This window comes from Simochromis diagramma, unplaced genomic scaffold (assembly GCF_900408965.1).
Source record: "Simochromis diagramma unplaced genomic scaffold, fSimDia1.1 OVJJ01000419.1, whole genome shotgun sequence".
NCBI classification, from domain to species: Eukaryota; Metazoa; Chordata; class Actinopteri; order Cichliformes; family Cichlidae; genus Simochromis; species Simochromis diagramma.
This window is the reverse complement of record NW_024387244.1, coordinates 3,932,845-3,948,351: the sequence shown is the minus strand read 5'-3', so window position 1 is coordinate 3,948,351 and position 15,507 is coordinate 3,932,845. Positions and strand designations below refer to the sequence as shown.

The 15,507-nt window shown below is 41.7% G+C and overlaps 1 protein-coding gene across 1 annotated transcript in view; it reads left to right on the top strand.

The window, feature by feature from the left end:
• agbl4 (AGBL carboxypeptidase 4) overlaps positions 1-15,507 on the top strand; it is a 332,443-nt gene that overhangs the window by 176,547 nt on the left and 140,389 nt on the right. Inside the window, exon 5 of the mRNA XM_040052989.1 lies at positions 7,181-7,397. Coding sequence (XP_039908923.1) covers positions 7,181-7,397 — 217 coding nt within the window. The remainder of the gene's footprint in view (positions 1-7,180; positions 7,398-15,507) is intronic.

Genomic DNA, 15,507 nt, shown 5'->3' with positions numbered 1-15,507 from the left:
AAACCTTGAAAAAAATTGATTTGATTTGATTTGACTGTACTAACGTAGCTTTCTCACGCTAATGAATAAAAGAATTTACTCGAGACTGAATGATGAAATTTCAAATAAAGGAAAAAAAGGATGAAATGAAAAAAATATGTATTTATACACCACGTATTTTCCTCATCGCCACTATCTCAGGGTACATCAGTTAGAGCAGCTACTGCAAATCCTCCAACACTTTCATCTCTTTGTGCCGACTCACAGGTGATAAGTATCCCATGCATGAGTGCTGTGCATCTCTCACATTTTTTTTAAATTTAGAGTGGAACAGACTATAAGTTTGAGGTAAAGGCTCAAGGTAAAGAATTGATCATTTAAAAGAAAAAAGAGCAAGTATTTAAGAATAAAATCACAGTCTCACAGTTGAAGTCTTCTTTTTTTGTTTCATCTGGAAAGTAAAGTCGACTGAGGTTTGGAAGACAGCAGGGGAAGATCGTGATGTGAAAAAAAGATGAATTGCTGGATGAAATGAATTTTAACACACTCAAAGTGAGAGACACTCAAACAGACATGCACAGATAAAAACATACTTAGACACGACCCCTCCCTGTGCATTTAGCATATCAGCAGAATAAACAGGATTCCTATAAACGGCAAAGGTGTTTTATTTAGATGAGGCTTCGAGATTTATGACTGCTTTCAGTGTTTCATGGAAATAACTTCACATTTAATGTCTGCTGCATAATCTGAACTCGGGTGAAGCGCTGTGGGTGTGATTGGATATCGACCAAGCTGATTCGGCTAACTCACCTTAAAATTCAGCTAGGTTTAAAAAGCTGCCAATCCTGTGACGGGTCATCCAATTAAATCCAGTGGTAACACGTAAATATCGGTGCTAATATTGGTGACTAGAGAGATTTTTACAGTGCCCCTAACAAGAAGCGTGTAAAAAAGCCATCTGATGGACGTTCACCTCTGAGGTGTTTGGATGCAGCCATCGGGTGAAAGTGTCGTATTTTTTTATATTGCATTCTCATCAGGGGACTGTTTCTGACCTGAGATAGCTGCTAACGGCCCGTTGTCTCCACAGGTGAGCACGGCTCAGCTCTCTCGTTACTGGAAAGTCTATAATTCACGAGTGTTATTGCTTCCTGCAAAACCTTATTGCTGCTAGCCAGAGTACTCTACCAGTAGCACTAATCCCGAGTTATTTCACCTCATCAGCGCAGACTGTAATGTGCATCTTCTCTATTTTATGCCCACACACACACACACAGACACTGCAGCAAAAAATTAACCTCTGAAATCAGTGGAAGCAAATGTTACACCAGGTCTCTCCTCAGCGCTGCCGCACTTAAGACACCAAATCACAATCGATGACTTCCTTCTCCACATCTGATTTTCACTCCTCACTGGCTGTCGAAGTTAGTCCCAATCTAAAAACACATTCTCGCGAAGCTGCAGTCAAATAAATATACAGTACCGCCACATACAATATACAGCAGGCCAACCAAATTACAAAGCAAGCCCAGGTTGCCTAGTAACAGTGTCTCCAGAAAGCTTTGTTGCAACTTGATTTGCATCCAAAAAAGATAGATGGATGCTCAAGGAATATATATATGCCATCATGTTTGCAAACACGTGCACACTCACTTCCTCACACATGAAAACGCACACCTACATGGGCGACACTCCTGAGACGATTCGGAGGCTGTTTTCTGCTTGACTCGGTATGCAAAACGAAAACACGGAGCCTTGCTTTAAAAACAACGAGCCTATCTAACATCTGGCATCATTTTAGAGTGCCAAGAAATATTGCCTCTTCAATTATTGGCGCAGTAACACAGAGGGAATAAAGAAATATATCATTCGGTGTGAGATATTTGCCAAACGGACTAACTATTTGCTTTAAATAAGCTGGTGGGGATCCGTGGAGCTTGACAGCTGCACGGGCATATTGGAAGACATTTAACCTTCCTAACAGTTGACAGGATAAACGTTTGACAAGCTGAAAGTGACAACAGTGATGGAGAAAATAAAAGGGAGTGGATGAGAGTGTGTGCTTGTGTGCCCGGGCCTTGTGTGTTTTGTCCTGTATGTTTTTTTGCCTTTGTGAGAGTGCTCAGAGCAGCAGTGATTGGCGTGTCCTCTACGCTTGATTGATTTGAAAATATAGACAAGATGTCGCCCGTATGAAAGCTACCAATTTATAAGCCTTCATCTCAAAACTTCAGAGAGACGCCGGCGCCATCAAAATCAGAGCAGGAGTTTGTAGCTACCAATGGTTCAGAAGTAGAAAAGCCCTGGCAAGCAAAGTGACACCTCGCTAAAGGCTGCCTGCTAGCTCTATAAATCCTCTCCCTTTGTATTCTCCTCCTGCCTCTTTCTTTTTTGTCCCTTTCTCTCTGACTTTGTCTCTTTCTCTGTTTGTCATCCACTTTCTGCCTTTGTCTAATGTTTCAGTCTCTCTATTCCCCTTTGCTGCGCGTCCCTCTTTATTCCGTGAGGCTGTGATGAGACACCCTGGAAGTTAACTTGTCCCACAGCTCGCTCCGAAAGGAATGACCTTGATGTAGCTCGCGCGCAGTTCGAGTTTGTGGTGTTTTTCTCGCCGTGTGACTCTTTGCATATTCTTGTTTGTGTTTGAGTTTCTGTGTCTCTGTAATCACTGAATTGTAAAACTATGTGTGAGAGCCTTATCGTGCGCAGGGAGCTTCTCAATTTTTTCCCCCCCCCTCATTCCGTGCAGTGATAATTCTGTTTGGGAACTGTACCACGTCAAAAGATGGGCAGGGGAGAGGCACATGGAGGTACCATTTAGATAAAACAAATTGCCAGCTGCCGAGCAGGAGCAGTCACCTTTCAGATAAAAAAACCAAAGGGACTGCTGTGAGCAGCGGTGTGCATGTGCCCAAGATTTTGTGCATTTTCACATTTGTGTGTGACTGTGGTATCTAAAGGAGGTGTAGCTCCGTCCTTAGCCAGTAATCCAGGCTTTCCAGGCAGTCTTTTTCCATAACAAGTCACATAGCCATTTTCTCTGGCCTATAACTATAATGCTGTGATGGGACAAGCAGCAGTAATTAAAATCAATAGCCAGGACTTTTCCAGTCTCCGGCAAGGTCACGCGCTGCCCAGTAGAGAGAGAGAGAGAAGGAGAAACAGAAAGAAGTGGGATTGCATGAATGGGCAGAGCCAAATGGGGAAATATGTGGAGAGGTGAGGTGTCATCTTATTTTAATTAACCTGCACCTTGGAGGGCTGGCACTACTTTAATGCACTAGTGTGGGCACTAGGGGGTTGTACGAGTGTGCATGTGTCTGTCAGTGTGTCTAGTTTGTCCTTGCCAGCCATTGCTTCGAGCCCATGTTACCACGCATGAATCAGGTTCCTTCGGGGGGTGGTGGTGGAGTAAAATAGTATATTTTTCTCCATGTGTTTTCAAGATTTACCATTTTCCTTTGTCCAGCTTTGAAGGCTGTAACATGACCCTGTGAGCCTGCTCCAGTAGGCAGAGTGGGTGTGGTGTAGCTAGCCACTAGCTGCATTTGTATTCTGCTGAGGACGCTGCATGCAGAGACATTTTCCTTTCGCCTCCTCTGAAGGAATAATCAGCCTTGCCTTTCACTCCCTTCTGCCTGAAAGAGGCTGAGTGATTTAGCTGGTTTTGTTTCAGTAGATACCTGCAGGGACATCTTCAAGTGGTTGCATGTATGTGTGTTCACTGTAGCTTTCTGTGTAGGAACTTTGCCGAACCGGGTATATTAGGGGTTTGCACAAACATATGCATTTCTTGTTTGTCCTTCCTGCCCTCACTTTTCAGGCCTGAGTCAGAAAGAAAAGTCTTTTCTGTTAGAGTCAGCACAGAGCAGTCTGTCCTGTTTGTTGATTATCAGGTCCTGTTCCTATCGCAGCCCTGATAGCATCTCCATCTGATCTGTTGCCAGACTCGCTAGCTCACTAGCCAGCCCTGCCATCTCACAGCCGCTCCGCTGTTAGCCGCCACCCCTTCCTGTATATCGCCGTATCAGTCTCAGATCTGCCATCACCCTGCTCTCTCATCTTCTCCTTATCTCCTTATTCCACCTTTCTCCCAGCTCCCACTACCCCAAACCCACCAATCACTCATCGCCCTCATATTTTTCTTCTTTTTATCCTCCACTCTCAGAGCCTCTGCCAAAGCTCCTACGGCAGCACCGTTGTTCCCCATGCTTGGTCGTCTTTACAGAAACTGTCAAGGCAGAGTCAGTGAGTGACAGGACAAGACATGTGAGACTGGTACAAAGATGGAAAAAATGAAAGAGAAGAGAAGAAGAGGGAAACTTGCATGCTAAATTCTCCTCACCAAGTCTTAATAGTGAATACTAAACAAAAGAAAGAGAGGAAGACAAAGACAGACAGATGAAGAGCGGTAAAGGAAAACATGTTGAGTAGGCAGAGAAGTTTTGTGGACTGCAGCAGTGCTGTCCCGGACCCCATCGATCATCCTTAAGGTGCCAGGATCAGTCAGCTTTATTTAGCTCTAAGCCCAACATACACAGTGCACAAGCACAACACACAAACAACAGCACTTAGTATCACACGCGACGCCGAAACGAGATGCTTACATGTTTCTAATGCCATTTTACTCTTCTAGCTTCTCACAAGCTCAAATCATAACTACAGACATAAAATATAAAAACCCGAAAACCATCGAAAAAAAAAAAAGATATATTACAATAAGGTCTTAGTCCTTTGTGGTCACAGAAAGTCATTTTAATTACAGAGTTGGAACACGAGTTGGCCACATTTGAAAGTCACAGACATCATCTGTAGAAATTCTCAACTGACCCGACATCAAAATTAAGCTGTCTTGTTTTTGGCACATGTCATTTTTTCTTAATTTAGCAGGAGCGTCGGTGATGATTACCCTTCATTTTATACTCATGCTATAAAAGTGTCACTCAGGCTGATTATTGTTTTGAGTGAAATATCTTTATCTGCTGGTTTTACCACAAATCATTTTTTTGTTTGCCTGCACTGGTTGATACAGAATCTGCTTATATTTGCCTCTTTTAAAATGCTACGTCAGGAATGCAGATCTAAAGCAAGTCTGAAAGAGAGACATAGTCGAATGTATCCAGTAAGTTTATAATTCATCAGTCTTTGTATTTATTTGCATTATATTGCTGGTGGCTTTTTATTGAATACCAAGTCTATGACTTTTGTTACATTTTGTTATGTATGTAATTTTGCATTAAATCGCTGTGTTAACTAATTACCACAACCAGTTCTCTTTGTATTTTTTCACTGTTGGCTCTTAATTTTGTAGCTTCAATTATACAGTATCATGCAAAAGTCTTGCCACTCCCGTGTCTTCATATCTGCTGTGTGTTCTTAAATATTTGAGGAAAATTGACACGTGGGGAACAAAAGACTACGTGGCAGGCCTAAAAAAACATCCACAGGAGATAAAAAGGGTCTGAAAGTCACAGAAATAGGAAAGAAACCCAGCAAATAGAAAAAGAAATCAAGAAAAGTACCGTCAGATTTTGATCCACCGTGCAATGACATCTGGAAAGAGTCTGATTGGCAACGGCTTCATTTTTCAGCACAACTACTCCAAAGACACTGGCAGTGCAGTTAAAGCATAGCTGGATAGAAAAACACACTGAACGGTCTCATACATGGATTGGCCTCCTGTTGTTTACAGTTCTCGTTAGACTCTGTTTCTGTCCTATATGCACGCATGTACGTTTCAATAAATTGCTGCACCTATTTCTTATTTTCCTAGAAAAATATAAAGATATGACTTTTGCACATTACTGTATATTATAAAATTCTAGAGTTTGCCATAAACAAAACAGAAAAGTAATGCATTTCCAAGCAGATAATTACCAGCTGATATCCTCCTCATTCCTTCAGTTGTGTTCCTCCTTACCAGCTGAACTCTATTTCTCTGGAAGAAGACACGATGGCACATTGATGCAATTTCTGCATTATGATTTCTAAGTGCTCTGTATCCATTACTATACATGTCTCCGTTTTCTTGGAAAAGTGCTTTGGTCTCAGTGCTCCTCATATTTTTGCTTGTCTTAAACCTTCAGCACCTCAGATTGAAAACCTGTCAACGGTGTGAAAAAGTGTTCAGCATATTTGTCACGCTTACGTGCGTCAAATTGTCCAACAAGTTTTAATTAGTCAAAGATAACCTGACTAAATACAAAATTCATTTTTTAAATTATGATTTCATTAATTAATAAAGAAAAGTTATCCAGATCTACTTCGTCCTGTGTTAAGTCATGAATTAACTATGATTAACCACCTTTCTTGGAAAAAAGTTTCTCTGAACCCACTGGCACTGGATTACTGGCAGACCTGTTAAATCAAGAAATAAAAGCCATTTTCCACCTGCGGAGAAAACTTGGAGCAGTGGTGAACCTTCCCAGGAGTGGCGGGCCGACCAAAATTACTCCAGGAACACGTCGACGACTCCCCCAAGAGTTCACAAAAGAGCCCAGAACAACATTAAAAAACTGCACTGTAAAATATGGTGGTGGTAGTTTGATGGTCTGGGACTGTTGTGCTGCCTTGGGACATGGAAGACTTGCTGTGGTAAATGGAACCATGAATTCTCCCGTCTACCAAAACATTCCGAAGGAGATGTTCGCCCATCGCTTCGTGGTCTCAAGCTGAGGCGCACTTGGGTTCTGTAGCAGGTCGATGATCTAAAACACACCTGCAAGTCCACCTCTGAATGGCTTAAGAAAGTGTGGCCTAGACAAAGTCCTGACCTAAATCTGATTGACATGCTGTGGCATGACCTTAAAAATGATGTAAATGCTCGAAAACCCTCTGATGTGGCTGAATTACAACAATTCTGCAAAGATGAGTGGGACAAAATTCCTCCACAATGCCGTAAAAGACTGATTGCCAGTTATCGCAAATGCTTGATCGCAGCTGTTGCTGTTAAGGGTAGACCCTCAGTAGACCCTCAGTGATTCGGTTTAGGGAGGCAATACCCTTTCTCATGTAGGTTTGGGTTTTTTTTCCCACTTATTAATAAAACACACCTTTTAGAAACGGCAGTTTTTGTTTACATGTGTTATCTATCTGATCTGAAACATTTAAGTGTGACAAACATTCAAAAAATAGGAAATCAGCACTGTAAATGACCTTTCTGATTTCTCTGTATTGGGTTTATCTTTTGTCGTTGCAGGCAAAGGCTTCCTGCCAAAAATGTGTACTACTACCGCTGCCCTGACCACCGACGCAACTATGTCATGTCTTTTGCTTTTTGCTTTGACCGAGAGGACGACGTGTATCAGTTTGCCTACTGCTACCCCTACACCTACTCGAGACTGCAGCATTACCTGGCCAGCTTGGAGCGCAGGAACCTGCCTTACCTGCAGAGGGAACAACTGGGACTCAGTGTGGTAAGAGTTGGGAGCTGGAAAGTGCCGTGAGCAGCTGGAGGACAAAGTGTGTGAGGGGTGCTTGTGGTTATGGCTTGAGCAGAGAAGTCGAGTAGTGGTGAAAATTAGAGATGGAAGGGTTATAAGGCATCATTTTTATGTGTGTTCAGATTAAGGAGGTCCAGATTGGTAACTCGGGTGTGCCTGCCGGTCATAACTTCAGCCTCTTGTGTTATTATTAGGATTGTTGCACTCTGAGATGACAGACTGTAAGCCTCTGGGTGTGTGTGTGTAAATGGCTGTGTGTGTAATCAGCAGAGCTCTCACCTCAGCAGTAGCAGCTAGTGTATCATACATGCTGCCTCAAGTCTTGTCTGCTCTTATCAAATAATTGTAGGAGAAAAACTCATTAGAAATGCTTGAGAGATTACGACTTTTTCTTCTGTCCTCCAACATTTGTCAGGGAAAGCTTGCTGCAAGGGGTTACTATGAAAGTACAGGTATTTATAAGGAGCACCTGACCATGAAATGCAGAAAGGACTTTGAAAATTAGAAACCATGGCATGAAACAGCTGATAGTATGGTAAAAAAAAAAAAAAAAGCAGCAGTAATATCTCTATAAACTAAAGATCTCTTGACCTACAATGATAATAACAGTGTAAAACTGGGTGTTTCATATTCTGATTATGGTAACATTTGTGGTAAGATCCTTCTGTGTAATTGCAGCGTTGACTTGGTGAGGTTATTCGGTGTAAAAGCTTACACTGATGTCAAAGAGAAACTCGCTGCTTTGATGTACGACTGTCAGCAATAGTGGGAAATAGTGAGACACTTTTGGGCCGTCGTTTCAGGATATGATTAATGATTGAGTCGTGATGATTCTAAAATAGATGACATAAATCTAGTGGGTTTCTTTTAACAGACTGGCACGGTTTAATCAAGCATTTATAACTGCATATGGCTGACTAGCATCAACGTCAACATTTAGCTAATTAGCCTGTCATTACATAATACAAGTTAGCAAAGCAGCTGTTCTACTTATCCTATATTTATACTAGTGCTGTTTACACAACACAAAACTTTTTCTAAATAAAACACAATTAAATAGACGCACAGTTAACGTTGTGTTAACACGGAGTCCCTGCAGTTCGCTGCTGTGATCTTTGCATTTCTTTCCCATGTCACATAACCCTCCTCGTATGTCTGTGTTTTCTTGCATTGTTACGTAGATGCTTCACTCTGCGTAGTCAGTATCTCTTTGGTCGGTTTGCAGCGGCTCTGGGTCAGGTTATCACAAGGCGGTACGCTCGAATCATCACACAACACCTTGTGATTGCAGCTCTAAATGGAGACCCATGTTTATAGCCCATTGCTGTCATGTCTACATATAAGGACGTTTTTCATTGTTTGGAAAAAAAATATTAGCCCCCAAACTGCAGTCTTTCCACTATTAACAAGTACTTTAGGTGCCTAAGGTGATGCAAACATCAAGTGACATGGAAGGTAAACATGTAGTCATGTAAATAAGAACATTTTTCTTTGCAGTACTTTGAAAAACTTACTGTTTCCGTATGAATTTAGAGGGTAAGTAGCAGCCCGGAGAAAACCTTTTCTCTCTAAAAGAAACACCACAAATTTTGGACAGGCAAGTAAACAAAAGTGGAAATACCTGGCTGTGTTGGATGAAAACCAAACACAAAACACCTCACACCAAGTGTCACACGGTGGTGGATGGGTTGTTGTGCTGCCACAGAACCTGGAGACCTTGGAGTCACTGATTCAACCATGAAATCTTCTTCTAATGTGAGGCCACTGTTACGGCCGAGAGGGCCAGGCTGTGGGTGTGGACTCAAATGCAGACACAGAGGGAGGAAAAACGGGCGTGAACACAGAGCTTTATTTACAGTGCCTAGTTAAATTACAAAGCAGGAAACTATGAATGCTATGAACGGAGAATGCTATGAACTGAGAACTATGAGGCCAAACTATGAACATGAAACTCTGACTGAGTGCTATGACTAGGTGCAAGATTTCATAGATGGATCCTGGGAATGGAAAAAGGGGCAGCGGCTTGGGTGGAGGTACACAGTCACTATAATGAGAAGAGACAGGCAGTCAGTGGCAGTCTAGTGAATCATAGCCAAAGGATTAGACTGTGGTGGTTTAGGGCGTAGGTGTAGATACTGTAGGTTCAGTGAATGAACCTACAGTATCTACACCTACGCCAACCTTTGATCATCATTTATGTCCAGTTGAGAATGAATCTGTGCACTCACATATTAAATGAACTGAAATCAGTAGTGTGATCTCCAGTCTTGATATAAGGAATGAGAGAACTGACAGCTGTTATTTTAATCAGCCTGTCTCGGTTGTTTTAACTCTAAGTATCACAAAGTAATGTGGTAACATCTGGACTGACGAGTTTACTGTCAGCATTTTAATCGCTAGTTTAAAGGCTGTAGGCTGCAGCCATTGCTCTAACACTGTATAAATGTAACAGGCCTCAGTGCTGGTTCTAATAGTCTGAGCTGCTTCCAGCTTTATTTGTGAAGAGCACAGCAGCTTACAACACACGCAGCTAGCTCGTACAGCGGCGACGTAAAATGTTCATGAGCTAAGATGACCTTAAAATAACGGGGCTACGTGCGGTGATGCTAGCGTTAGCCATGTTAGCACGTTATCTTCAACAGGTGGTCAGACTGCGTAAACAGGCACTCAGTCAGAGGTTGCGCTCTCCGTTTCGCTGCAGGGTGCCTTCATTCTTAACATATCCGTGTCGAGCCAAGTGTAAATCCCGAGGCTGAACGGCCTTTGTACAAGCACACACGCTTCTTAGCAGGCCGAAGCTATGAGCTAGCAAAATCCAGGCAGACAGCCTGTGTCTGACCAACCAATCAGAGAGCTCCTTACATCCGGTGTGGCTAATTTGAATAGCAGCAGAATTTTTAAAATGAAGTTGTTAATCCAACAGCTGATCCAAAAATTAATCCCTGAGTGAACAGGAAAGGGAAATTGGATTTTGAAATGAGGACTGGAATCGCCATTTTAAAAAGCATTTTGAAAATCACTTTATTAAAGTGCAATTCGAAAAAGGTTTTTGAAATGAAGATTTAAAAAGCATTTTAAAAATCAGTTTATTACATTGGAATTCAAAAATGAATTTACAAATGCAGAATTTATTCTACAATTCATTATTTAAGCACAGAATTCTTTATTTCTATGCTCGTGGCTCTTGTGGTCCTCCATATATACTATCCTTGTGTTGTGTGTAACACTGTGTAAGTACTAACTTATACAATTCAGCCTGTGCGCTTCACTGTTTTCGCTTCATTTTTAAGCGACTTGTTCTGCGAGCAAAACTGCAGGGAACAGAAAGAGGGCAGGCTTGGTAGATTTGGCTCACAGGATCAGTATTAGTATTCATAGTCATTGAGACGTTTTATGACCATATTTTTCTCTTTATGTTCTCCGGTCCTGGGTGGCAGACAGCCTAGCCCCGCCCTCTCATATCCTTTTTTCTCCTGCCGTTACCTGCCCTTGTCTCTCACAGACACATATGCTACTCCACACATACAGGTCAGGGAGAAAGGGATGAGAAGGGATGAGGAGAGCTTTCTGGCTGCATCAAAGTTTAAAGACGGATTGCTGTAATTTCCAAGGCAGAGTCTATGGAAACGGCAGGGACACCACAATAGCTTTAACCTTCTAATGGGTACAGTTATCTCATAAGGATGGAAATAAGAGCCAGGGCCATTTGCACTGGCATTCTTCTATCTTGCTGACTAATTTGTTTTATGTAATGTATTCCTCTGAATAAAATCTCTGCCATCCAGCCGGCACTGGGAGCGTCAGATACTGTACCAAAAAAGCAGAAAAATTGTAGTTGTCTTCTTTCTTTTCCTTCTTTTTTTTTAAATTTTTTTTTACCTCCAGCTCTTTTCATTATTAAGTGTTTACTGATTTATAAGACAGGTTGTTCTTCTTTTCTTTTCTTTTTTTAACCCAAATCAGGTTTCACTAAAGCAGAGTGATTTGAATTTAATGTGTAAATTACATTGAACCAGACAGAATGTATTCCAGTTGAGGTGCACTGGAAAAGACAATTTAATTAAGAGAGAAAGCAAGAGATTGAAATAGAGGGACAGAGACTGAAAGAGAGATGTGGGATGAATGAAAAGGGCAAGCCTGGAGGATGTGAATATAACTTTGAGATACTCAGTTCTGAATTATTTTCACTTTCACCTAGTTTTTCGCCTGCTAATTAAGACCTTACAGTAATACTGGGATTCACCTAACTTTCCTTACTGCATATAATAGTGAATAGAAACTCCCTACACCTCCCGCGAGAACGCGAACAGTTATTATCTTAACATTGGAGTCTGGAAAATCCCTTAAAGTCTCCCTAATCGACTTTAAACGGTAGATATTTACTACATTTATTTAGCTACATTGTAATAAAATATAATACAGCTTTGTTTTGGTTTTTTTGCAAGCATGTTTGTCAGAATCTTGTTTGTGCTTCCTTCCTACCGTAGCTTACATATTAGCAAAGCCGTTCAATCTTGTTTTTTTTCCATCTAAGAAATACTGATAAATGTGTTCATTTTTCAGCTTCTGAGACACCAAATCATCATATATGCTTTCATTTCCTCACGCATAGATTAAAGTATTGTATCACCTCACCAGCTGGAAGCTATCAGAAAATAACACTGACTTCAAACTGTACTAAAAAGAAAACCCTGAGCAACAAATACACAACACGTTCAAGCTTTTATTTTGGCTACTTTATTATAGATTTAGCATGATTTCTGTCCTCTGACTCTTCTCTTCTCATATAATCTCTTACAAGAGATGTCCCTTCTCACATGTTGCTCACAGCAGTAGAAATCTGTTTGATGTCCACCGATACATTGCATCATGGATATTTTGTCCTCACCTCTTGAAACAGCTGCAAGCACTGCAAAGAAAAAACTTTTGCAAATCTCTGATTAGAGACCCTGTGTGTAAATAACAAAGGATGTCTCTGTTATCTCCAGTCACACAGTAGTAGGAAGCTGGCTGGTTACAGACCATTTAATGTCCAGCCACATTGGACATTTATGTTCTCAGATGATCCCCACAAAGCCCGAGTTTTGGGGCTGCAGTGCTTGTAAAAATGTCTCTCTAAAGGCCAGAACTTGGTTAGCTTAGCTTTGCTTAAAAGCTGACAATGGGAGGACATAAAATCCTTTACAAGCAAATGAAAGCTTACAATTGGATCTTTGCTAAATTTGTTTAACACCAAAGTGTAAAAGCAACAATCTTATGGTTCGTAATTGTTTATTGAGACCAAGCAAACAATGGAGACTCCAGAAAATTACTGCTAGACAAGAAATAGTGTTATACTTAAATCCATGTAAAGCAGCTAGGCTAAGCAAAGGCTTTATACAACATACTGTATTAACAACACAGCACACCTTGATGTGATTTGGCGCTACGTAAATCAAACTGAATTGAATATTTAATGTACAGATATCAGATTGGTCTTAATCTTTTCATCTCTCAGCAGGAAAGTCTATCACTATGTTCCCAAAATATCAAACTGCTATTTCCAAGCATATTTTGTATTTTTGTTAAAACATTTCTTTTAGGTTATTTAATATCAGTTGTATATATACATTGGTGTAAAGTTATCTGGGAGGGAAATTTGTCCACAAGCAAGCTTGAAGACAGGATTGTCAAGAAAAGTCAGGCTAAGAAGCCTCATAAGGATTGGTCTGAGCCTGGTGTAGGTCCACTGCGCCCAGACGTCTTCAGGAAAGGGAATAATTTTGAATTTCAAGACATTCCTGAACAGGAGACAATGTCAGAGGTATCTTACCTGGGCTAAGGAGAAAAAGCACCGGGCTGATGCTCAGCCTTCTAGTTAAAAGTAAAATTTGCATTTCATTCGAAAGTCCTAGAGTCTGGAGGAAGAGTGGAGAGGCACAGAAGCCAACGTGTTTGAAGTCCAGTGTGACGTTTCCACAGCCTGTGATGATTCAGAGTGCCATGTCATTTGCTGCTGTTGGCAGCGGCTGATCCTCTCTATTTTATCAATTCCAAATCCAAAGCTTTATGGAGATGCTCATTTCTTTTTCCAGCAGGACTTAGTGCCTGCCCACAATGCCAAAACTTGGACCAAATAGTTTGCTGACTATGTTCCTTCCGCCAATTCGCCTGACCTGAACCACCGGTCGAGAGGGAGCCGAGAGACAAGCTAACGAATGCTATCAAAACGTCTTACCTGTATGACAAGCCTGCTACAGTGCACTGCATTCACTCAGTAATTTATCGCAAACGTCCCAGACAAATTCAGTACGCAAATTAACAACGTTTCTGTATTGTAAGTCATTTTGAGTCCCCAAAGCATCAAAACTAAAGCCACAAGTGCAATATTCCACTTCATGTATAATTAACTTTTTGATGAGATTCTAATTGTTTGAGAGCGGTATATATCAAGCATGTAGGTCTGTGTGTATAAACTGATTCATTGATTATTTGCTCAAAGTGAATTTCCCAGCATTCATTCAACACTCATGCCCTTTAAAGCCTCTACACAGACATCCATAAAAACACACACACAAAGACAAATACCAGAAGAATTTATTTTACTCCCCAGAGGAGAGGGTTTTGGATTCTTCCCATTCCTTCTCTGTCGGGCTCACGGCCCTGCATCTGCTCCTCTGGTTCTTGTCTGTCTGAGCTTTTCCTTTTGTCGACCGTCCTGACAGCATGGGAGTAAAACTCTCTCTCTCTTTCTCCCCCTGAGGCATCTATGTCCACGGAGACACAGAGGAAGAGACAACATGCTATTGACCTTCTACTAAAAAGCCTCTTTGAAAAGATGCCTACCATCTCCTCATTTTTTTAGTCTTCAGGTGTCCCCCAGCCATGCTGAATTGATGGCACCTTATTTGCCCACCTTGGGTGTTTTTCTTCTTATCTCATCAGTAAGCGGTGTCTGCCCAGGAGTTGCAGAGGCAGCGTTTTCGGGTTTTTCTTGTATTGGGAGGGCAGAGCTATGACACTGTTAGTCACCTCTGACACAGCACAGCCTCCGCCTGTAGACCAGATGGGAAGAAAGTGTAAAAGAGCAACCTCGGGGTGGGAGGGGGAGAAGAGGCCGCTGACCAACATAAAGCCTCCGTGCGACTTACCAGGCCTGTCCTTGCTCACTGTTACACTGTGATTCAGCTCACATACACACATCAAGTGAAACTATTGATCTGAGAATCACAGTCCAGAGATGTCACATCCACTCAGTTCCATTTTTCTTTTTTAAATCTCACAAATCAAAGCGAGATTATGATTGATCACCTGTGCTGTGTTGATGAAAAGCTGTGGTCACTGTCAGCTGCAGTGACTTAACATTACTTAGACTGTTGTGATTGAATTTTAGACCTAATCCTGTCTGCTATCAGTGTTCAGGTACCATGTCTGGGTGTCTGCTCGGTGGGAGTGGAGTCTCACAGAGCTTTTTTCCTTTTTTTTTTTCTCATCCCCCTGCATCTGGAGCATGAGGAGTGGAGTGGAGTGGGCAGTGCAGCTATATCTGCCTGGCTGCCTCCCTCTCTCTCTCCTTATCTCTGTGTTTGTACACCGTGTGCCAAGATCCAATCAATAGCCACTCCAGCCGTGGAGAGAAGAGAAGGTCAGCAGCCACACCGGAGGAGCCGGGTTAGGCAAACTGATGGAAACACAGGAAGCAAACCACAGGCTTGGCATCATAGACTGCCACTGTGCCGATAAGAGCTCCTATTACATGGACATTTCATAATTACGTTGTGTATTTCACAAGTGATCTCGACTTCCTGTTTTAAACCTGCAGAATCTGTATTAGAAAACAATAATAAAGATATATTATGAGTAATAACTGAGCCATCAGACACAGCAGGAGCTGCACTTGTGTCTTCACTGCTGAACATAGTGATTGGCGTTCATATTTTTCCAGCGAGGCTTTTTCCACACATCATACATTGTCATCAACTAATAGAACAGCACCATTGTGACAGAGTGCCAGTTTTAATTACAGTAACTAATTCATGCCAACTTTCTGTGAAAGCAGGCTCTGATATCTGAGTTCTTGACACTGGAGCTATTCTGTGAATGG